The sequence below is a fragment of the Lissotriton vulgaris genome, chromosome 8 (assembly GCF_964263255.1).
Source record: "Lissotriton vulgaris chromosome 8, aLisVul1.2, whole genome shotgun sequence".
NCBI classification, from domain to species: domain Eukaryota; kingdom Metazoa; phylum Chordata; class Amphibia; order Caudata; family Salamandridae; genus Lissotriton; species Lissotriton vulgaris.
Genome location: NC_141696.1, coordinates 994,832,772 through 994,857,298, shown reverse-complemented (window position 1 = coordinate 994,857,298; position 24,527 = coordinate 994,832,772). Strand labels below are relative to the sequence as shown.

General features: G+C 42.9%; 1 protein-coding gene across 3 annotated transcripts in view; it reads right to left on the bottom strand.

Annotated features, from left to right (window-relative positions):
- The window catches only part of TBC1D4 (TBC1 domain family member 4), a 664,791-nt gene that overhangs the window by 60,486 nt on the left and 579,778 nt on the right, over window positions 1-24,527 (bottom strand). For all 3 annotated transcript variants that reach the window (XM_086934887.1, XM_086934888.1, XM_086934889.1), the window contains one exon: window positions 9,498-9,647. In XM_086934887.1, the coding sequence (XP_086791013.1) occupies window positions 9,498-9,647 (150 nt within the window). The remainder of the gene's footprint in view (window positions 1-9,497; window positions 9,648-24,527) is intronic.

Here is a 24,527-nt window from a genome sequence, read left to right as displayed (position 1 = left end):
TTACTGCTCCCGATGAAATTACCGCTTTAAAAATTGAAGCACATAGTTTTTTTGATAACAACATTGGGTCCGCTTCCCCCGGGTGTGTTTGGGACATATTTAAAGCCTTCTTGCGAGGCATAATAACAAACAAGGTCTCACATAAAAACAAAATCTATAGAGAATCTGTCACCTTATTGGAATCTGATATGGCTAGGGTGCAAAAGAAAATCTTGTTACATCCGGCCGTTCCTCCGGAAACTATGAAACGTTGGCAAGATGAGTTATCTACCCTAAAAGGAGAACTGGGCTCAATTATAAATACTCGAGTCCTTCAGAGATGGAAGGCAAGTAAGCTAGCACATTTTCAATATGGAGAGGGGGCCGGCAAGCTTCTGGCCTGGAAAGCCAAAACTGATCGAGTTAGAAATAACATAGCTCAAATCAACGTAGATCAGGCGACTTACTCAGCAAATGCTGACATTAGAAGTGCCTTTTGTGATTTTTTTAAGAACATCTATCACGAGGACAAACATGTTGAGGCTTGTCAGGTTGACGACTGGTTAAATAGGGTGTCTCTCCCCTCTCTTTCAGCTGAACAAAGAGCCACCTTAGATAGACCTATTACGCAGGAAGAGGTTAGCCGTGCCATCTTAGACAGCAAGAAGGGTAAGGCATCTGGTCCCGATGGCCTTCCTTCAGAGCTATATTTGACCTTGTTGACAATAATAGTTCCTCCTTTAACTTCGCTGTTTAATCAGATCTTTCAGGTAGGGCTGTCTCTCCCTAATTCGTGGAATGATGCTTCTATTACTTTGATTTTGAAACCAGGTAAACCAGCCTCAAGTTGTGGGTCTTATAGGCCTATTTCGATTTTAAATGCGGATGATAAGTTTTTCACATCTGTTCTTGCCAATAGACATGGGGTAGTGGCACCTTCTATATTACATCAGGACCAGAGGGGCTTTGTGAGGGGTCGCCAACTCTTTGAATTGACCTATGATCTTATTGGGGCCATAGATATGGCGACGGCGGACTCTCTTCCCCTTGCTGTCATCACTTTGGACGCCACCAAGGCCTTCGACAGGGTCAATTGGATGTTCCTGTCGGGGGTCTTGGGTAAATTCAACATTGGGGGGGCTTTCCGCAGAGCGGTGAGTCTACTCTATCAGAAGCCTATGGCCTCTTTACTAGTTAATGGCGAACTGTCAGCCCCATTTAATATTACTCGGGGTACGCGGCAGGGCTGCCCCCTCTCCCCTCTCCTATTTGACTTATATATAGAGCCCTTCGCCCAACGGTTAAGGGACGACTGTAACATCAAGTCTTTTTCATATATGGGTTGGGAGAGGAAAGTGGCCCTGTACGCCGATGACATTCTCATCTTCTCTTCAGACCTCCGTACTGCTCTTCCCTCTATAATTGCTCAGGCCGATGACTATGGGGAGGTATCCGGATACCAAATTAATGCATCTAAAACTGAGATGATGCAGTGGGACGACCCCGAACCAGTGGCAGGGGTTCAATTGAGTCTTTCTATGCGTTATCTTGGCCTCACTATTACTAAAAACATAGACAAAATTGCAACGTTGAATTTTTCATTGATAGCAAGAGAATGTAGAAAACTTATGAGGTCTTGGTCTACACTCCCGCTTTCTATTCTGGGTAGGGTTAACCTTGTTAAAATGTCTATTTTGCCCAAAATTTCTTTTTTGTTTAACACTGTTCCGCTTTATTTTGAGCCTTCTATCATAGCAAAATTGCAAAGTGATATTAGCTCCTTTATTTGGAATGACCTCACAGCTCGGATTTCATGGAAAAAAAACAGGCGTAGGAGAGAAAAGGGGGGTCTTGCAGCTCCAGATTTACAACTATACGCGTGGGCTTTTCAACTCTCCCAAGCCAGGATGCTGCTTAAGATGCCCACGAATGTGGGAATAGGCACTATGTTCTCCGCACTACTTAGAGGAGAGGGAGTTGGCCAACAGGGTTTTTTGTTTAAATTTGGGGACCCTAAGTTTTTTAAATAGTTGAAGCTGAAGGTATTATTGGGATTGACAAAAACGTGGGTTAAGCTAAGAGGCTCCATAAAACTGGGATATTTTGCAGGCAGGTCTCCAATGTGGGATTCCCGGGGATGTCCAGGTTGGCTTTTCGATAGCCTGGCAACACCACTGAGGGAGGCCGGTTTGGAGGTTTGGGGGGGACTTGTTTATAAATGGTTCTCTCCTCCCTTGGGAAGCTTTACTAGCTAGAGTAGGGCCGGGTCTTTCCAGATTCAAGTATATAAAGATTGCGAGTTGGGCTCACTCACAGCGTTCAGCTAGGGGTAGATACCAACTGGGAGGAGACAGCAGCTTAGTGGCCCTGATGCTGGACAAACTTTCTGTGAGTAAGGAGATCTCAGTCTGGTATAACTTATTATTGGAAGAGGTTGACGGGGATTTCACCTTACCGGAGACACTGTGGAGCGCTTCCTTTATTGATCAGGACACTGATAACATCTGGCACGCCTCTTTTAAAATCTTGTGGGACATAGTGAAACCAGTCTGGTTGCGTAGGAATCATCTTTTTACCCTACACAGGGCATATTATTCACCACAGCGGCTGTCGAAATTTTCAATAAACTCCCCTGTAGCCTGCCCTAGGTGTGGGCTTCTAGCAGCCTCTGACATACATATGTTTTTTGAATGCCCACTCTTGTTCTCCTACTGGGATTCAATTAGTAAACTATTGACTACATCTTTAGGGGTAGCAATCTCAATCAATGCAATGGCCGTAATCTTCGGATTATTTTCGGGAGTTCGAGGCCCTGCTAAGAACCTTCTTTTTTACTGCATGTTATTGGCCAGAAGGGAAATCTGCAGGAAATGGAAAGACCCAGCACCTCCCACGTTGTTAGACTGGCGTATCTCAGTCCTGCAAACATCCAAAGTTGACCTCGCAAGATCTGGCAATCCCGAAAAACGTAAATTTTGGCTTCTCCTAAATTTGAATTAGTTGGCTTTTGACTGTGGGTTTTTTTTTTCCCCCCACTGTCCTATGATTAAGCTGCTTGGTCTATATTTTCCTTTTCGGTATACCCAATGGTTTCCCCAAACGTCAGTGGGTATCGAATTGCAGCAACATCTCCCTGCTACGGTTATATCGGGGTGCTTTATGGAGAGATGTGATAATGCTGAGTGTCAACATTGAATTATCGGTGAAAGCACTACCAGTATATCTGTGGCAGTATATTCCTCTCTCCGATAGCCTGATGTGATATACCAAGGGCGATAATGAGGACAAATAAAAAAAAATTTAAAAAAAGAGAGTGCTGCTAGGGAGATGAGAATATTTCAGTGTAAGGCCACCACTCACAACTCTGTCTGCTGAGGACACCCTCAAGACACTGCCTCCACTATACACCGACCTACAAAATTTGACCACCACCACTACATGACCTGTCAACCTGTCAAAACATCACCCAAATTAAGATACATAAATTGGCTAAGGTTAAGAGTTATTTTCATTATAAAAAAAGAGTAAAGGTAACTTAAATAATGAAAAAAAGAGGACTAGCCATCTCTCCACTGCTCACCCTGGGACTATGTAATGACAGGCAATGGATTGGCAGGCTGGAGTAGGGACAGGCAATGTACTACAACTATCTGCTGCTCAGTTTGTTTGCCTCGACCCCCTGTAGCTGAAGACAAGTGATCACTATTTGCGGTCTCACCTATTTGGTGGACACTGGAGATAGTATTATATTGCACTCTCTAAGAGTTAATATCGTGATCGAATGCGTGCATAATTACTGTTAAGCAATTGATTGTCATGGCTGCCTACAAGAATAGCTGCATCAATAAAATAATGAATGAAATCGTTTATTAGTTTGTCTTTTAGATACTCAATTAAACCTATATCACACTGTTTCTAGTTTTAATTTCAGCTTTTTTTTTACAACCCCTTCACGTGCTCAGAACAGGAATCTTGCCAACGGCAGAGGCTATCATGTGGCATAAACATTATAGAACAAAATGTATTGTTAACAAAATAGACAAATACCAACATTCTACTATAATTAATCCTCGTTTAAGATTAGTATTTTAGAACATATTTTTGCCAGAGCGGAACTAAATACCAGTTTGGCATTTGCATTTTCAAACTTGGAAAAAAAATCGACTTTTCTACAAGCGATTAACAGCCTGATTCATCAAAGACCTTTTTTGCGAGTCTTTAATGGCGATTCATAAGGAATCGCTATTAAAGACTCGCAAAACGGGATTCATGTAGGAATCGCAAAAAAAATGCAATTCCTACACATTCCTTATTTGCGATTAGCAAATTGCTAATCGCAAATAAGGAATAACTCCCCATTCATTCCTATGGGCCAAAAGGCCCATAGGAATGAATGGGGAGTATTCCTTATTTGCGATTAGCAATTTGCTAATCACAAATAAGATAGCGATTTAAAGGGTGCTAGGGGTGTCCAAAGGACACCCTGTAGCACCCCTGAAACGAAATCTACATTGGTGTTGCGCACACACATGTCCAAAGGACATGTGTGTGTGCAACATGCAACTTAGAAAAATGCCTTTAAAAGCATTTTTCTAAGTTTTCGCTATTTACCACGAGGTTTGACCTCGCGGTAAATAGCGCCCCGAAATTGCGATTTTGCAATTTAAAAATGGATGATGAATTGCATTTAAGGAATCTCAAATAGAGATTCCTTAAACGTAATTCCTCGCAAATTTGCGAAATCGCTATTACCAATTTTTGCATTTGGGATGATGAATCCCAAATGCAAATATTGCGCTCGCAAAGGGCCAGATTCTGAGAATCTGGCCCTTTGCGAGCACAATTCACCTTCATGAATCTGGCTGTAAGAGGCTAACGCTTCCCGCATTCTGCGGTCAGTTAACATTGTATTTTTTTGAATACCCTAAGTTGGAGTTGAATATAAAATACTATTTGTGTGTGTTTTTTTAACTTGGCTACCAGCGCACAACAAATTAGATATTGGCTGCTCTACATTCTAGAAGAGCTAATCATATTTATTGACGAAATACATTCTAACCAAAAGAGGTATTGCGGGTGATCTTATTGTAAAGGCAAAAAGTCTCTTCACCATTCTTCCCACAGTCACCGTAAATGTTTTTAAAAGCATAGATTTCTGTCAACAGATTAAGTCTGAACTAGTCACGGTCTGTCTCTAGAGACAATGACCTTGTTTATCAGTTAAAAATCAGCAATCTTGTCATCTGTCCAAAAGCCAGGTTTTACCATTCATTCCAGCTTCCCCATTCCAGCATCACAAACAGAAAAAAAATCAGGCGCTGGCCTACAGTCATCAAGTTAAGGAATAGACTCAAATATTCAGCTGGCTCTTACTCACTGGCAACTATATATCATACTTCAAATATACATTAGTCACACCAATGCAGAGGAAATCCTCCACTGAAGATTGAAGCCGTGTACATTAATCATAACTATACTCAAGATTAGAAACCTTCCACATCGGAAATACTGACTAGTCTCCCTTCTAGCTATTATTTCTAACATAACTGAACGATTGCTGGTTGTTAGGATTACCCACTACAACATCTGCAACCATGGCTGCGTAAACTACAATCCAAAGAGAGGGCCATCACTCACAAAACTAACAGCATCATTTCTGGCCACCACAACCACAGGGTGGAACTGGCCTATGGCACAATCGGGCAGTGCCCGCCCGATGGGATGGTCTGACATCAGTATGTGGGCAGGTTTTGTGGCTGTTTGTCGGTCTGTTTTTGGTCTGCTAGGCCAGTTTTTACTATTGATTTGCCTGATATTAAAACAAACATTGCTCCTGCAAGATGAAACCTATGCAAGGCACTAATACAACATGTCTTTCCAAGTTCAAAAGTGCCAGAACTTGCAAACATGGGCCACTATTTTTTTAACATTCTAATTCACTAAGAGGGGACCCTTTTATTTTGGCGCCCAGGTCTATTTTCTGTCCCAGTCCGACCCTGTTCAACCATCAACCTGTCAAACCATTGAGGCTCCATTCAAATCATAATATTAATATTGTACAAAAAGGTATTCCTGGAAGTCAAAGCCGATCCTTCAAAGCACAATTTCCGCTTCCTGTGATGGAAATGACCGGTAATGGGCGCACATGCACTAATGTGAATGAGAGAGACTTTGGATGCAAGAGATGAAGTGTATTTCAGTGTGCTCCATTTGTAGGTGAAGATTTGACCTCGGTCAAAGTAGTTGCATTTAAATCTACGAGTGATAATTCCGTAGGCTGCATACACCCATTTTAATAAATGAAGACCATGTTTCATCTCAAAGCTGATGAGGTGAAGATCATGTTCCCTTGAATTTCCTGAGCACTCTCACTCCCTTTTTTTGGTGGAAAGTCAGTAACCTGATAAATCCTTTGTACATGGCTGAGGAAGAAAGGTTTCTTGTATCCATACAGTACGTTTCTCCGCTTCAAGCAGGGAAACTAAGATTCAGATTATCCAAACAACCCACGGAGAGAAATATCGAAAGCTTTTCTGTCTCAAAGTGTTCTGGGTTAGCCGGTAGGTAGTAAACGGATATACTTGGAATAAGGCCAGAAACCCACCTTAAATGATATGATTGAGGTGAAGCACTGGGAAACAGAAGGCCCCAAATCTTAGAACACAATTTTAACATGTTCTAGAGACACTGATGTAATGTAATCCTCAGCAGCATTTTTATCATATGTAAATCTATGTTTACAACAAAGGCTATCCACTCTATGTCCTTCTGAAGCAGACATACTGAAACACGCCAAACTATATATGGTATTTGGGTGAATTACAATGTAATAAAATAGGTGTCAGATTTTAACATGTGGCACCCCTGCCTCGAAAACACACAATAATGTTATTCCTAATCTCTCCGGGATCATCCTGGAGGATATATCATTACATTTTGGTTTGGCCCAGACTACCTAAATCATGAGACTTTGCTGCCAATGGAGGAACTATATTCACATGGAAAACCGCAGCAGAAGGTTGGAGAAAAGGAAATGTATTTCACTCACACATACAAACATAGCTAAGGTATCAACATCAACTGTTTGCACATGCATGAACACATTTCAAGTCATTAGTACACAAAGGCTTGCTTGTCTGGCTGATGAGGGGGTGATACTCCGAAATCGGTCCCAAGATACTTGTTTCCAGTCCAGGGCGGACCTGAATTTGCAGTTTGGGCTGGACTGTTCCCCTGGGGAGCAAGACTGATCTGCATATGTTTGGGTCCAAACTGGAGTGACATGGCGAGCAAAATAACGGTGGATTAAACCCAGATCTGTGACTGGGCGTGAGGTGAGTGTTTGAAATGTTCCTACACTCCATCTATCATAATATTTTATTTTATGTTGCTGCTATAGGCGCACTAAGTGCCTACGGGTATGCCCAGACATGGGCCCCTCGCTCGCTGCGCCACTGAATTCAAGCTAGCCTGGATGATGTGGGGTGATAGTCCAAAACCGGTCCGAGGATGTTTGTTTCCGGTCCAGGGAGGACCTGGCTGTGCAGTTCAAACTGGACTGTTCCCATGAGGAGCAGGGTCAAGACTGATTTGCATAGGACTGGGTCCAAACTGGGGTGACGTGGCAAACAAAGTAACAATGGATTAAACCCAAATCTGTGGCTTGGGGTGAGTGTTTGAAAAGTTTCAACACACTGTCGATGATTATATTTTGTGCTGTTGTAACTGCATTAGTAGCAGATTTTGAAAATAAAAATAGTTCCAATGTTTGCACGCAATTAAACTAAACAAATATACATTACATCATGCTCTACAGGAAGAGAGACATACACATCAAAAATATGTTCATTTTATTTGCAAGTTATAGCAACAGTAGTATTTTGAGTAGGTGACAGATTCTTCTAAACCCTACACATGTTTTTTTGTGATTCCCTGCAGTATTTATATTTCGTAGCAGAATTGTTCCTGTGCAGAATTTTCAGCTTCAAACATCTTAAATCCGCTATTAAGGTTTCATACATAATTACATTTCACGTTTTAATACACAGTTTGCTTCTAGTCCATGTGGTAACTTCCATGCACTGTATGGTGGTTTTCAATTATACATAGTTGTTTGGTGCCCTTAGACTAAGCCCTAAATATACATATACAATATGTTCAGGTGACAAACTACGGCAGAAACGTTTCTGATGAATATGTATTTTGGCGAAGATCAGGCCACAGCATTCTCAAACTTTATTTTTTACAGCATGTGTAACTTATTTTACCAATGATTGTCAATTGTAATCAGGTTCTAGTCATTACTCAGACACCATTTTTTGCATAGCATCAGGGAACCCTGGCACATTATCCACGACATGTTGGCTGTGGTCACTTGTGGGATGTAGCTGATCTAGTTAGTGAAACAGGCAGCAGCCAAAGCCTTTGAGCCAAAAAGGGTCCTGACATCGACAGATTTATACGTTTTCATTGGGTAGGAAAAATACTGTGGTCTAGCTTGGATGGCATGCAGTGATTTAACAGTGTCAACGTCAGTCTTGTACAGCTGCAGAATCTCAATGGTGCAAATCACAAGAGACTCTTCTCCATCAACCAGCGAGTTTCTCCGGGGCGAGTGGCTTCAGGTCTAAACAGCATTATCCAAGAAGTCCCGGGAAATTCTAAGCAGTCTGGGAGCACGTAACCCCAGCCTTCAAACCCATGAAAGAGATGTAGCACATGGTCACCAGAATACTGGCTGTGCTACTTTATATTTGTATGCTCTCCAGAGTTATTCACACAACTTGCAGACACCCTGTAATTGTGTCCTCCACATGGGAAGGTTTGAGACGGAATTGTCGGTACAGTGCCAAGATTCCAAAACCATATACTCGCCTTTTGATTCCTCTTTACAATGTTGAAATGTACTAGTTTTGTAGGAAAGAGCTGCATTTAGCCAGCATCGCAACAGAGGTAGCACAAGGCAATAGGCTGTCCTCCAAACTGTAAATGGAGAGGGTGTTTGCTCACAATAATATAGTTCCAGTTAACCCCATTCCTTCATCAGTTTGATGACTAGACATTGTCCCAAATGCAAACTGCTGTGGATTAATAAGTAAGGGGCAAAAATCTTCCTTTGAAGTATTTTGTCATTTTCTATTAACAGGAACAATATTTTTATGTTTAGGGGTGTTACTTTCAATACTGTAAGGATTCATCATCCACATTATCTCCACTACTGTGATTTATCGATTCTGGCCAATTCTTTGATGAAGATGACTTTCGACCACTGATAGGGACCTGCAGTTCTCCTAACATCACATTAGCTATAACTTACAAATTCGACTGGTCATATTATCAAATAAAATAATTTGCCTGACGGTCTATTCTCTTATACCTGTATTTTGGTGCATATGTTTATCATGCTTGGAAGTAGACATTAAAGTTGTATCACCTTATTTAAAAAGATATAAAACATTACACACCCACAAGACAAAATATAAGACAGGACACAGGCTTAGGAGAGAAAGCATACATACCTTCTTTTAGGCTGGCAAGAACTTCTTCCATGTCACACTTTATCTTGGTCCGGCAGTTCAATTTCTTATCCCAGAGGGTTGAAACGTCTTTTTGACAAATCTCTTCATAGACCAATTTCGCTTTTTTGGATTGAAGTTCATCTCTGCTTGCTGGAACAGAACCATAAAGTAGTCTGTGTTATTCTGATAAATTATTCGGCCACAATGGCTCCACATATGGATCACCTCAAATTTCCACGGATACCTTTGCATAAATGTTGGTGAACAAATATTAAGACAAAACATTTCAATATTTCAGTAATGTCAGTTGCTCTTTTATATACTCTGAGTGAAGCCATGCATCAAAACCTCCACTTGTGAAATTAGGAAGCTTAAAAGAGCAATTCAGTTATGAGGTTCAAGGAATAGGGGCCTCCCCATTATGACACTACTAACACAACAGATAGCAGCAGCACAGAGGGAAGGGTATCCGTCCATTACTCCTTTCAGCTACCCAGATTATGAGATCCAGTGCTAGACCAGCCAGCTGGTAAACTAGCGGATTACCAAGCAGGCTGCAAGCTCAATGGCTAAACTCTGCATCGCAGCACTGTGAACAAATCTCAGGGAGGAGCAGGCAGGACTGTTTTGAATGGTCCTGCTCTCAGAACTCCAGCCACCTACACATTCTCACAGCTGCTGAGCACTAGCAGCTTCATCCACCACTCACAGCTAAGAAGGTAGACGGCCGATGAGTGGAGGTGAGAGAATGGTGGTGGAGCAGAATAGGCAGGAGTAAAAACTGTTCGGGAATAAATGACTCAAGTGCTTCTCCTTAATAGAAATCTCAATGAGTTTAACTCTACAATGAGAAGATTATGTCCAATCTTGGTTACAAGTGATGTTTTATATATGCCATCTACAGACATATTGGCCCTATTCACAAAGGCACATTTACACTTGTAGATTTGCTCACATGTAAATTTACTCTTACACTTTGTAACAAGTTTTCTATTTTGGCTATTCGCCATTTCCGAATGTAAAGTTACTCCAAAGTGTATACCTAAATGTCCCTCACTACTGAAACCAAAGGGATGGCGCCAAATTAATTAATGTATTGTTACTGCTAGTAGCTTTTCACACATAGGCAGAGGTCTCTGCCACCAGAGCGGATATCTTCCTATAACCCGGTATTTGTAAAGCGTGAACTAATCGCCCCTAAGGGTCTCAGGGCGCTAAGGGCCATCGGGAAGATTAAGTGAGCTATTACCTAGAGTCACATGGGGCTGGGCTGAGCTGCCGCTGGTGCCGGGGATCGAACCGTGAGCATCATGCTCCAGAGTCAGCCGCCCTGGCCGCTGCGCCATACCTCGCCCTTTGGTAAAGTATAGGGAAAGGCCCTAATAATTTTATCAAACTTTTAAAAACTTTGGTAAAAATGTTTTAATGAGGAATATTAATATAAAATTATTTAGTACTTTTTAAACCTAAAAAAAGTAAAATAAAATGTTACAGCACTATTGTCTTATGTGTTTTAAAAATAATTTATTTTAATATATTTAAATTATATTTACATAAAAATGTATTTTAAAAAATCCCAACTACAGTCAAATATTTCTTTTTGTTTTATTTATAATGTGCATCAAAGAAGTTACTGAAATGTAGCTATAGAAGTAATTTTCATTTATTTATTTAAGCAAAAAAATCCTGAAGGTTTTTTTTTAAACCTAAAACTTCTAGTAAATTATGTTATAAAATAATATTTATTTTTAAATATATAATTATTTAATGTGAAATAAAATGTATGTCCATTTTTTAAAAGTTGAAATAGGTTAATTTATATTAAAATCATCTCCTACGGAGGTGTATTTCCCTGTTCTGGTTTTGAAGTTCCAGGGGTTGGCTATGTGTGTTACTGGACAAACTTCATGTCAGAGCTTAAGTGCATATTTTGGCTGTTGTAGAGAAATTTGTGAAAAGTAATGGACTTACTGTTTTATTGGTGGGTGTCTGTCCCTCCTATATGCCTTTTTACTACTAACTAAACCACTCCCGCTTAGTAGTGAGTATTGCCATGGGAGGTTTGGTTATTTATACAGATTTGAGCCTACCGGGAAATTATGCCTGCCTTGATTGTAACTCTCATAGGATTCAGGCAGTCAGGTTCACCGGAAAAGGTCTTAGATTTATTGCTGTAAATATCTATAATAATGAGACTGTGGGATCTAATACCTCCCTTGTTACCGAACTAGATAACAGGTTGGGCCAGGTAACAACAGGTCAAAAAAATGGGCTCCCATATGGGTTGGTGGTGATGGGAGATTTTAACTGCCATTTGTGCCCGGCACTGGTCCAAACAAATATAGATTGGTCCCAATGCCCCATGGAGAAGGGACCGCATTTCTCTCATACGCCGTTGGGCCTAGCTCTTAGGACATTACGGTTCAAATATGATCTTGAACATACCATTAATATGGTAGGGACACAGGAGGATGGTACACTCCCCCCTACATTCAAGGGCAGAGGATGCTCTTCCTTTATAGATTACATCTTGGTGTCTAGGGCACTAATTAATAAGACAACCAGTGTAGGGATCGAGTGGAGTGGTTTTAGTGACCACAACCCCCTTGTTCTGGAACTGCTGCACTTGGCAGGTCCAAGAATTAGAGCCCAACCTACAGTCACTGAGAGAGTAACTGACCAGGGCAGGAGATTAAAATGAGCAAAAATAGACGGGGAAAAATTTTATAAGGGACTGGTAGAGGCAGGGAAACTCGCTATTAACGATTGTCTGGACATAGAGGTCCACGGACCGAGGGTAATGGAAGCTTTCGGACAGATAGCTAAGCTGGTCGATGGTTTATTAAAGACTAGTGTGCCACTCAAGAACGACGGGAATCCCCGTTGGTTCGATAAAGACTGCTCTAAAGCTCTGAGGGAGTTGAAAAGCTGCCTTAAAACCAAACCAAGGGTCCCCCATAAAGTTAAAGAGGGCAGAGATGTCTACAAAAAGGAGATTAAGAGGAGGAAGCTTGCTTTGCAGGCGGAAGCATGGGCAGATTTGCGAGAAGCGGGGGAAAGAAAGGACTTAACAGGTTTCTGGAAAATAATTAATAACCCAACTTTCCAGGAAAAAGATTCCCCGGATATAGCGGCCAATATTCTCCCAGAACAGTGGGTTAACAATTACAGGGGCCTGTATAATCATGAGTCTGGCTCCACTGTAGGCCTACCGGGCAGCTCAATTGAGGCCACATTGGTGGAATTTTCCATCAAAGAAATTATTGCAGGGATTGAGGGTCTGACCAAAAACAAAGCACCGGGGCCTGATGGAATCCCCCCTGACCTGTTTTTGAGTAACATCGAGCTCTGGGCCCCTCTTATGACAAGGGTAATAAATACTGCCATTATTTACGGTCTGCCCCGGTCCTGGTCCATGGCAGTAATTGTGCCAATCTTCAAAAAGGGTATAGGGACGACCCAAAGTGCTACCGCCCGATCTCCCTGATTGATGTGTCAGCAAAACTTTTGGGGAGGGCAATCCTTAATAGACTGTCCGAGTGGACCGATGAAAGAAACATCTTCTCGGACACTCAATATGGATTTAGGGCAGGGAGGTCCACTAGCGACCAGTGCCTGAACCTATATATGCTGACTGCCAAGTATACCATAGCTAGTGATGAACCCATTTACATGGGTTTCATGGATCTGGCAGCAGCATTCGACCATGTCAACAGGGACAAATTGTGGGGCATGATGCTCAATATGGGGATAGAGAGCGGTCTAATTAACATCTTGAGAGAACTACATAGTGACACCACTGCCAAGGTCCGCTTTAACAGGGAGGGGGGATTGACTAGTTCTTTTCCCTGCAAGAGTGGAGTCCGTCAAGGCTGCATTCTTGCTCCCTTTTTGTTTTCCCTTTATATTAACAATTTAGAGCAGTTCCTGCTGGGTTTGAAGGCAGATTGCCCAAGGGTGGGGTCGCGTCACATTCCTGTTCTGCTTTATGCAGATGACGCGGTTCTGATTGCACGCACACCGAGGAGTCTACAAACCCTGATTGATGGATTTGTCAGTTTTATGAGGGCCTTGGACCTCTCTGCAAATCTAAGTAAATCCTATGTGCTCCTGGCAGGGAAAAAAAAACACCTCCAAATTCACATACAAAATAGGGAGTCACACTCTGGAAGTGGTTAAAACGTTTCCCTACCTTGGCGTAACATTTGATGGCGCCTTGCGATTTGATACTTTGGTGGAGGAACGCTGTGGTAAAATGGTTGCATCTAACGGGGCAATCGCTAGCTATGGCAGGAGGCTAGGAAGATGGTCCCCGGAACAGGTGATAAACCTGTATAGCTCTGTATCATGCTCCAAGGTACTCTATGGGGCAGAAGTGTGGGGCTTTGTTAATACCACTTGCATCCAACGAGAAGAAAATAAATACCTGAAATCACTTCTGAGGGTCCCACAATGTACTGCTGGTTTGATTGCCCATAGAGAGTTAGGGAGACCATATATAGAAGATCTGATACAATTGAGGCCTATTATCGCCTGGCTAAAAATTTGGGTGAACCCGGAGGCGACACTAGGCAGAGAAATCTTATCAGATTGCCTAAAGAGGGACAAGTGTATGCGCATTCCTTGGCTCCTTTATGTGAAAAATACCTTAGAGGAACTAGGTTTTGGGAACCTCTTCTTTCACCCTGCATCGATTGTAGCCCAGAACAAACAGCATGTGGGGAGAATTTTCCTGGAGCGGAAAACCCTGTGCAGAGATGAGGCCGAAGGGTGTAAAAAGACTGTGAGGGCCCATCACCAAGAAAAAAGCGTGGAAGGTATGGAGCCATACTTGTTTCTCATGCATAATGTACAGGATAGGTTCCTGATGTGCCGATTCAGATTGAACCTACTCCCATTCATGTTGGCATCTCCAGCGGGGTTTGTTACATCACTAGAACAGAAGGGGCCCTGCGGCTGCGACAACAGGTCTCCGCAGGACTCCCTTCATTTGGTTCTACTCTGCCCTTTCTACTCAATGCCCAGACGCAAATACCTGGTAGATATTTTGAGAAAAGCTAACCTGGTCCACGCTAGAGATGCATTACTTTTCTTACAGAAAGCGGAGGACCCCTTGACACTGTGTAGCATTATGAACTTTATTAAGGTAGCACTACGATTAAGGCTCACTAGAGGGGAAGATTGAAATCTTTTTATTCTTATTTTTACATGTTTAACATGGCTTTACTGTTGCAGTTACGTCGTGTAAATTCATTGTACAAAGAATCCTGAAATGTTTAATGACTTTTTACTATGTATATATGAATGTGCTTTTATGGTGTTTTTTAGTCACCGAATAAAGTTTCTTGAATGAGTGAATGAGTATTCTCGATTTCCAAGTCACTCCCCTTTGTCCCTGCCACATTTACTACTAAAACGCAGGCTGACATGAAGTGCGGAGTTCTCCACATTGAACTAATAGGCCAGGCAAAGACCTCTGCATGAAGGTAAGTGAGTAACTTTCAGTAGTAAGTGGGTAGTGCTAGTGAACTAAACATACTACAATGTGCAGTTTGTGAATAATGCCCATATCTTTTTAAACCATATCCATCATTAAACTATTAAAGCACCGGAAACAAAAAGGTTACTATTTTTGCTACATATTAATTTTCTGTTAGATTATTCGAGCAATATCATATGTACAAGGGAGCATTGCCCACAGCTTCCTTTTTAAACACACTTTAGGAATCTGACATTTTTTCTGAAAAAATAAATATGTTCTGATTTAACATGAAATCAATTAGCTTTCCGTTGACTTTGGGGAAGCATGATTGGAGGTTTTGCAGCACAAAACAACATCTGCAGCCTGTGTAACAAACCTAAGCCTGCTCATCCTAGCTTCCTAAATACTACAATCATAAATCACTATAATTCAGAAATATCCTGAAGAAGCTCATACAAGCATCTTTTAAATCACATCCCTAGAAACCACACAAATGCAGATCTACACCAACGAGTATATATTCGGTCTGCCCTGCATTTGGAAAATAAAGGAAACTAGTAACATGAAGAACAATGGACAACTCAAGGTTTGCAGGTCAGGCTTCTAACCTTGCATGGGTCAAAAATCTACATACTGAAATTAACAGAGCATCTAACCGCTCATCATAATGTCTGTGCTCGTGTAATTTACACTACTGGACCAGTCGGTGGTTCTCTAGATCAAGGTGCTCAACCGCCTAACACAGGTAATGGGAACTGAGGGACCACCGTCTACCTTCCTTTGGTTCCTTCTCGAAAGGCTGCCCCCAAGGTTAACGGGCACGGTTCAAAGTGTGCAAATTGATGGTAATATTGCTTATTGATAAATCAGAAGTGCACATTTTGAAATGGAAACACTCATTTGGTGAGCCTGGGTGCAGTGTTCTATTCAATGTAATATTAAAAAAGTGCAGTCAGGGCAACTATTATTAAAAACACTTCTAACATGGAAGCACTTTGCCACTATGCATAAATCAAGCACATTGTGGAAATAAATCCTTCAATAACATAAGAGCGTTTTGCAACATACGTAGGCAAAACAGCCTTTTCCATCGCAGCCACAATAGCTGCTAATTTCCTTTGTTATCTATTGAGGGAAATTGCACATGCCAATGCCAGTTATTAAAGGGTGGTCTGGCAAGGTTTGGGTTCAAATGCCTTAGAAAGAACTTCCTTTTGGGGAAAGAATAAGACAGATGTTCACAGGCATGGGCTTGCAAGTGCCCATCAACAACAAGGCGGTAGTTTGACTCGTGTTATGTCTTCCCTTCTGCAGCTGTCTGCCCACGCTTCCCAAGGTCACGATAACGATCACGCCGATTGGAACACAGCCACAGAAATCACATTGATCATGTTTTCTCCTGCTTCCCAGAACAGAAGATCTGCAGTTGATGAATAGTAAATTGAGAGAACACAAAATGTTTTGAAACGGAAATGTTAGACAAATAAACTGTACTTTTCGCTGATGATGCCACTTAAAACCTACGTTTAAGAAAGAAGTAATCTGGGCTCTTTTATATGACAATAAATTGTCGGCCAAACACCCACCGGAAGCCGATGTATTAACAGTTAAAACTCAGGCCCTGCTCCTGGCAATGCAGACTGCCAACGCTAACATTGCCTCAGCATTATCTAGCCACTGGGTTTACTAAAACCACTCAGGAGAAGTATCTACGGCATCCTTCCCTCCTTGTTCCATCTACCTCAATGGAAACGCCCTTTGGAAACACTTTGATGTTGCCTGTGTGGGGAGGAGGAAAAAGATAATATCCATCAGCTATGTAGATGGAAAGAGCTTATGAGTGAACGCAGAGCACTGCTGCGGCATCCCTTCAATCAAAACAAGGCATTCGAACACGCAGGCAGGAGGGAAAAGCGTGTTTTGTGGCTGAAGATGTAAAGTTAAACTGCTGTTTTGTAATATTCCTGACCACAGCAGAAAGAGACGAAATAGCAAGGATACACCTGAAAGGCCCAGCAGGATACTGGAGGAGGCCGGGATGCAGTTTAATAACCCGCTGCAGTGATCCAATGGCACGGCAGCACTTTAAGCACATTACTAATCACCTGCCCCTCCGGCAGGAAACTACCTCTGCACTTTAATTAGAAGGGGACTGCTACCAGTATGTCAGGAGGCATCTCAGCGGTTAGCTATTTAATGTTGGTTTTATTACTCATTGAATGACACTTCTTGGTTATTTTGACATAAGCATACAGTTCTCAGAGAACATATAATGGATTCTTACCTCTGGAAAAACAGAATTCATATTTTAACACTATCGCCTATTTTTGCATTTTGATTGCTGTGTTCCAATCATTGGGGCCCCCCATGAACCTGCTGACAAGTGTATAAGCTGCTAGCCTCCTAATGTCGGTCCTAATGTCGGTCTGTTTGTCTTCTAATCTATATTTTACTAGTTGCACATTGATTGAGCTTTCCTATCACCAAGGAATGCCATGAACCCGACGACAAGGCTTAAAGCTGCTAGACTCCTACAGTCTGTCTTATTGTCTATTTGATGCTGGTTTTATTGCTCATTGAATCATATTCTTTGTTAGTTTTAAATCAGCATAATTTTGTAGAGAATATGATGTGATCTAATCAATGGATAAATGGAATTCATATTTTAAACACTGTTACCTATTTTGCCCATCAATTGCTGTTTACCAATCACTGGGGAATGCCATGAACCTGAGGACAAGTACTTAAGCTGCTGGCCTTTTAATGTCGTTCTGATTGTTTATAGAACTATATTTTACTACCCCCTAGCTGCTCATTGTTTGCTGCTTCCTAACAACTGGGGATTGCCATTAACCTGCTGGGAAGTATTCAAGCTGCAGGCCTTCCAAAGACGATCTTATTGTCTATTGAACTATATCGTGCTATGTTGTGTAAGAAGACAGAACGGGTTTTAACATTGTTATATATATATAGAATGGAAATCTCGTTTTAAACATTTTTAGCTGTTAAATGCAGTTTTTATCACTTATTGAACTATCCCTCACTGCCTTAACAGCACACGACTTTATTGAAAGTAATGTCCCGATTTTAACATTGGCATATAGGGTATAATGGAATTTATGTTTTAAGTATTGTTACCTATTTTGTGCATTTGATTACTATTTCACTTTCATAATGTAAATGTGATTGCAATGGTTTTAATTAATCATGTCAATAAAGAGATTACTTACTTAACATTGTCGGTTCTGGCGAGGCCCTCCATTGTTTTTTTTTTGCAGTTTTATATAGCACAAATTTGACCCAAAGGTATTGGAACACTTTACATGAGTGCCAGTTCCATTACACAAGGTCACATTTATCTCTGTGCTTTTTAAGGTCCAGGGAGATTAAGGGCTCAATTTGGATGTTGGGTGAAGAGCCTCCAACCAGCAGTCAGAGGTTCTCTGTCTGACATCCTGAGGTTTCCCTCCGACCACCGTATTTTGATTACGGCAGACAGAAGGAAACCCGCTGGGAGATTCAGTTCCTCTTCTGACTGGTTCTGTGAGCCTATCAGAACTGGAACAGAATTGTAATTCCTTCAAAGACGGCAGAGCCAAACTCGGCTCTGCCATCGGGATTACGATGTCGGTCTCCGACTGCCAATCCAAGTTTGGCTCTTCCAACCTGGATTGGCTGTCCGAAACTGACTTTGGGGCCCCTAACAGGACCCAGTACACCCTGGCCCTTTGCATTTGGGCCTGGGGGCACCTATGGCGCCCCCTTAACATCCATGCACAGTGTGGCAGGCACTGGTGCCTGCAACACGGTGCAGGGATGTATTAAACCGCATCGCTGCGGCAGTTATTTTTCCCCTACGCTGCTTTTTTCTAAAAGCCGCGTAAGATGACGAGCTCAGCTCGTCATCCGCACACGCCCCCCGTGGCTGATGACGAGCTCAGCTCGTCATCAGCATCGAAGGGGTTAATCCTCCATTTCTCAATGGAAGCTTGTGATGTGGACCTTTTCTGCCTGCCGCACAAGCTTCCATTGGAAAATGCAGGCTTGCCACTGCCCTATGAGGGGTTGCATCATGACAGAGCGGTCCGGAACCGCCAACCTAAGGTCGGGCGGTTCCTTTTCCATAACGTCCGCCCGACATCGTAATCAGGCACTAAGTGATTTGACACCACACTGTACTTTCAACTGGTACCAGTGGAAAAAATACATTTTCAGGGAACAGTTTTGCCCAGTGGCTAATGCACTTTTTTGGTGGCTTCATTAAAGTCCCAAGCAACCAGCCATCCACACAAACAGTTGTTTACAAAAAGACAATGGCACTGGCACTGCAGATCCCCTTGAGCATGCGAATTACAGACCAATCTCCCTTCTCCCAGCCATGGCCAAGGTGATTGAGAAACACGTGCATTCCTCTATTACCAGCTTTATAGAGAATAACAACCTGCTTCACGAATCTCAATCAGGTTTCCGTGCGAATCACAGCACGGAGACAGCCTTGCTCGAGATAACAGATGCCATTCGAGAAACTCTGGATGGAGGAGGAAAGGCGATTTTGGTCATGTTGGACCTGTTGGCTGCTTTCGACACCGTCCCTCATGTCGATCTCCTGTCAAGACTATGGGAGATCGGACTGCGGGGGACGGTGTTGGAATGGTTTAAGTCATTTCTGACCAACCGCCGACAAGTGGTCTGGGCACCTCCGTTTTCCGCTGAAATGCCTCCGCTAGAGGTAGGGGTCCCGCAAGGGTCATCCTTAGCCCCTGCCTGTTTAACATCTACATGGCTCCTCTGGCGGAGGTAGCGGAATTTTTTGGTGCCCAGATCATATCCTATGCTGATGACACCCAGCTACTTTTCACATGCAACAAGGGAGAGGATTTTGATGGCAAGCAGATCGGGGAGTGCTTGGAAGCCGTATTTGAGTGGTTTCTGAGTCATGGCCTGAAATGCAACTAGGATAAGTCTGAGCTGCTTTTCTTTGGAAGTCCACCAAATCCTGAGTGGAGGTCCTGGTGGCCACAGGATATGGCACCGCCTAGAGAAACCTCAGTAAAAGCTAAAAATTTGGGCATTCTCTGTGATACAGATCTATCTTTTAGACCTCAAGTCATAGGACTGACAGGAAAGTGCTTTGGTATGTTGAAGATGATGCGGAAATTCCTCCCCCTAATATCTCTTCAACATAAAAAAATCATAGTTCAAGCCTTGATAGGCTCGAGGCTTGACTATGCGAATGCCCTCTACCTAGGCCTTCCTAAATATCTCCTAGCTCGCCTACAGGTCGTGCAAAACTCGGCTGCTAGAGCTATCTTTGGACTGCCGCGTAGGGCACATGCGTCAGAGCTGTTGGAGAAATTGCATTGGCTCCCTATTGCCAAGAGAGTCACATTTAAAGTGTTGACTCTGGCCTTTAAAGCCCTACATCACATCGGCCCTAAGTATCTCCGGAAACGGATAGCGTTCTATGTTCCAAGGAGAACTCTGAGGTCTGCACAACTAGCAAAAGCCATCGTCCCTACAATCAAACGAGCCCGTACGGGAGGCCGCTCTTTTCGCTATCTGGCCCCTTGCTGTTGGAACAAGCTTCCTACTGCTGTGCGATCATTATCCAACTTGCTCGCCTTCCGAAAAGAGCTGAAGACATGGCTTTTTAACCAGTAACTATCCCTGCCGCCTGCGTCGAGCACTGTGTTATGTACTGTTTTTTTTCCTCTTTGTCAAAGCGCCGGGACACTCGTATGAGTAGCCGCGCGCTATAGAAGAGTTGTATAACATAACTGTGCTCCAGTCTGTGGCTGCGTGGAAAGTTCCATGCATCATCAATGTTAAATAATAAATGATGTGACACAAACAAGACATTGACACCTCTTTTCAATTCTAGACAGCTCAGAAATAGGCCAAAGTGATAACGCCAGGCTCCTCTAGGTCTAGAAATCCTACCGTTTATCACCAGGGATGTGGGACAGGGAAGAAACCTAAAGTGTTCTCTGGGCCGTGGAGTGAGGTGGAGACAACACCCTGCTAACTGCTAAGCTCTGGTGGTCACCATCCTCCGCCTATCAATCAATCAATTATATATAGAACATATATATAGAACACAAGGGTACCCAAAGGCGCGGTAAGCTAGGGACCTTGGGTAAATCAATCAATCAATGACATTTGTACAGGGCACAGCTGCTTCAGAAGAAGCATCCTGGCACTGAAAGCAGAGACTGAGAACAAGACCGGTCCATCAAATATAGGTTTGGTCAAAGAGAAAAGTTTAGAGTTTTTTCCTAAAGCCATGCTCAGACTTGGCCATGCAACGTTTAATTGGAAAGGTGTTCCAACATTACACTGTCAGTACTGAGAACAATCTACTACCCTGACGGACTTTGGCAAACCTGAGAATGCGCATAAGTTGGTGGTGGTTCGGTCTGAGTGATCTTTCCTTTTGGGACTGACCAAGTCGGTTTCTCCGGTATCGAGGGCCCTTGCCTTCAAGGGCTCAGAAATCCAAGGTCAGGGCCTTGAACTTAATCCTTTTTGCCACAAGGAGCCAGGTTAGTTGCCTCATATGCGGTGAGATATGATGGCGAAAAGAGACCCACCAGATCAGCCTAGTGGCTGCATTCTGTATAATCTGAAGCCTATAGATCAGAAAAGCAGGGAGAACCAAATAAAGGCCGCTCGAGTAAACCAAACATGATGTCATAAGAGTGTGGATTACTGTTTTTTGTGTCTCTTCCGGAAGCAAGTGTAGCACTTCCTGAATGATCTATGCTTCAAAAAGCGGATCGAGGAGATGTGCCTGACCTGGGTGGCAGAGGAAAGCTCAGAGTCAAATAGGATCCCCAAATTTCTTGGCGAGAAGGCCAGAACAGGGGTGGATTCAATTCTACCGGCCTCCAGCGGTTAGCGGGTGGGAAGCCTTCTAGCTAAAGAAAATAACCTCGGTTTTATCTGTCTTCAGTTTTAAAAAGTTTGATTCCATCCAGTTGACAATGCCTTTTAGGTAGTCTTTAAATTTGAGGAAGGCCGCTTCTAAATGTTCGCGGAATGTGAAAAGCAGTTATATGTCATCCACATAGGAGACTACATTCACTCCCCAGGATTCAATAAGGGTGGCCAGAGGGCCAAAGCATAGGTTAAAAAGCAGCAGGTTGAGTGACCAGGGGTTTGGGGGAGGGAGATAAAGGGTGGCGAAAACCCTCCTTGGAGCGCTCTTCCAGGTAAGATCGAATCCAGGACAGAACTGTGTCTGAAAACCAATTAGGCTTAACCTATTAAACAAGGTGGAGTGTGCCACCATGTTGAACACTGCCAACAGGTCTAATAGTACCACCATGGCAGAAGAGCTGCTGTCTACAGTTTCTCTTATGCACTCTGACACTTCCAATAAGGCGGTTGCCGTGCTGTATCCAGTACGTAAGCCAGATTGAGCATCACGCAGCAGATCGTTTGCCTCAACGAATGATGAAAGTTGGTGATGTACCAACTTCTCCAAGATCTTTGCAGGAGCTGGTAGTAGTGAGATGAGCCTAAAGTTGCTGAGCGTGCTCAGGTCTGCATCTGCATTTGTTTTTTAAAAGAGCGGCAGCAGGAATGCCTGTTTACAGATGGGCGGGTAGATGCCGGACTTCAAGGAGGCATTCCAAATCATATTAAGATAAGGATTTACCGAATGTGCAGTCAGTCTGAGGATTTGAAGGGGGCAAGGTTCCCCTGGAGAACCTGATTTGCATTTCAACAGTTCCTCGAGTGAATCATCTTCTGGTATAATGCAAAACTCAGAAAGAACGGGTAAGTGACTGGCGGGTCAGCTGTGTCAACCAGTGCTTAATTTGAGTCGCTAGTTTGCAGAGCTCGGCACCAGTACTTAATTGGTTTCTGGTGCTCGGCACCGGCACTTAATTGTCATCACCACACTTATGACACTCTGCCACATGGTGGCGCTGCTCATCTAATTTAGAGATGAGCAGAACAACGGCTGTTTATGAATACAATATACAAATAAAAAATACTAATACCTGCCTCCCCAGCCTATCCTTTAGCTTTGGGGACATGGAATAACCTGAATGGTCGTACTTGGGGAAAACCTTGTGGGTATCTGCGCGAATTATAAGTGCAAAAAATAAATAAATAAAATAAATAAATACTTGCAGGCGAGAGAAATGGTTAGTAGCTGTTTTGGTACACTCATTGGCAGCAATGACGGGGCAATGGGTGGTGCAAACTGCAGTGGCCACCTGGTAAGGGACCTGGCATTTTTTATTTTACAAATTAAGCACTGGTGTCAACAGTCCACAGGATGGTGAAGTAGAGTTTGGGGATTTTTTTTTTACCAACAATCAGGTAGCCCAGTGCAGAGATCATGCGAGGGGAGAAAGGTACTTTTAACCACAGCAGGAGAAGTATAGGACTTAACAATGACAGGCTGTCCTTATCCTTCCCTTCCGACAAACAGGTGGTCTCCTGGCCCCCAGTGTTCCGCAGAATTAAATCACAGTGCAGCCTCCATCAATTCTGAAGAAAGTTTGTGTTCAAGGAGTCTCTCACACAATGCTTCATGCTAGACACTACTTTTATGTCGAAATCATACCAAGCTAGAAAAGGACAAATCTATAAGCAAGAAAAGAAATGCTTCTTGTTGCAGAAACATTATACAAAGAAGGACCTTTGGGCAATAGCATGTTTTCCAAACTCCTACAGTCAGGGGCCAAATGCACCTTGGGATGACCAGAATAAGGCTCCTACACGGCCAAGAATGAGGCACATGTGCAGGTCTCTGACTGCAAACTCTTAATTCAATTTCTGGTCCCCTTGACCAGCAGTATTAGCCCTACAAGTCGATCTGTGAGCTAAGCCTAAGACTACCATGTTGATTAGGTATTGTTCACATTTACAATGTTTTAGGTGGCACATACTTTGAGGATTTCTAACATTTGCAAAAGAAACAACTAGGACAGGAACGTATACTATACTCAGGGCTAATGTAATTATGCGAGTGTGCGGCTGCAGCGTTGTTTGGCCACATAATCCATTATCTGCTGCATAATTGCAGAATGTAACAACCAATGTGCACAATATCTAATCAACATGGTAGTCTTAGGCTTAGCTCACAGATCGACTTGTAGGGCTAATACTGCTAGTGAAGGGGACCAGAAACTGAATTAAGTGATTGCAGTCAGAGACCTGCACACACACCTCTGTGCTCCAGCTCCACTGCATCTGCTGCGTTGATCACAGCTACCTGGCCAGCGCTTAATTTGCCCCAAAAAAACAGCAGTGTTCCAAAGATTTTCTTAGGAGCTGTTGAGTGCCCGGATTGATGAATATGAAAGCTGCCTAGACTTGGTTCCACCTTAACCCTCTTTCACCCACAACGCAACACTTCTCGGCTCTTGAATTAACCCTTGCAGGTTTTTTTTCATCCCCGCTTGCTCCCTTTCCGTGGAGTCCTAGCCCTCTCTCTTGTTCCTCCTATGTCAATCTGCTACTTTCTCGCTTGCTCGGAGTCACGGTCTAAAGATGAGTAGTATGTTCTGGCTACCAAAAATGAGTGTTGG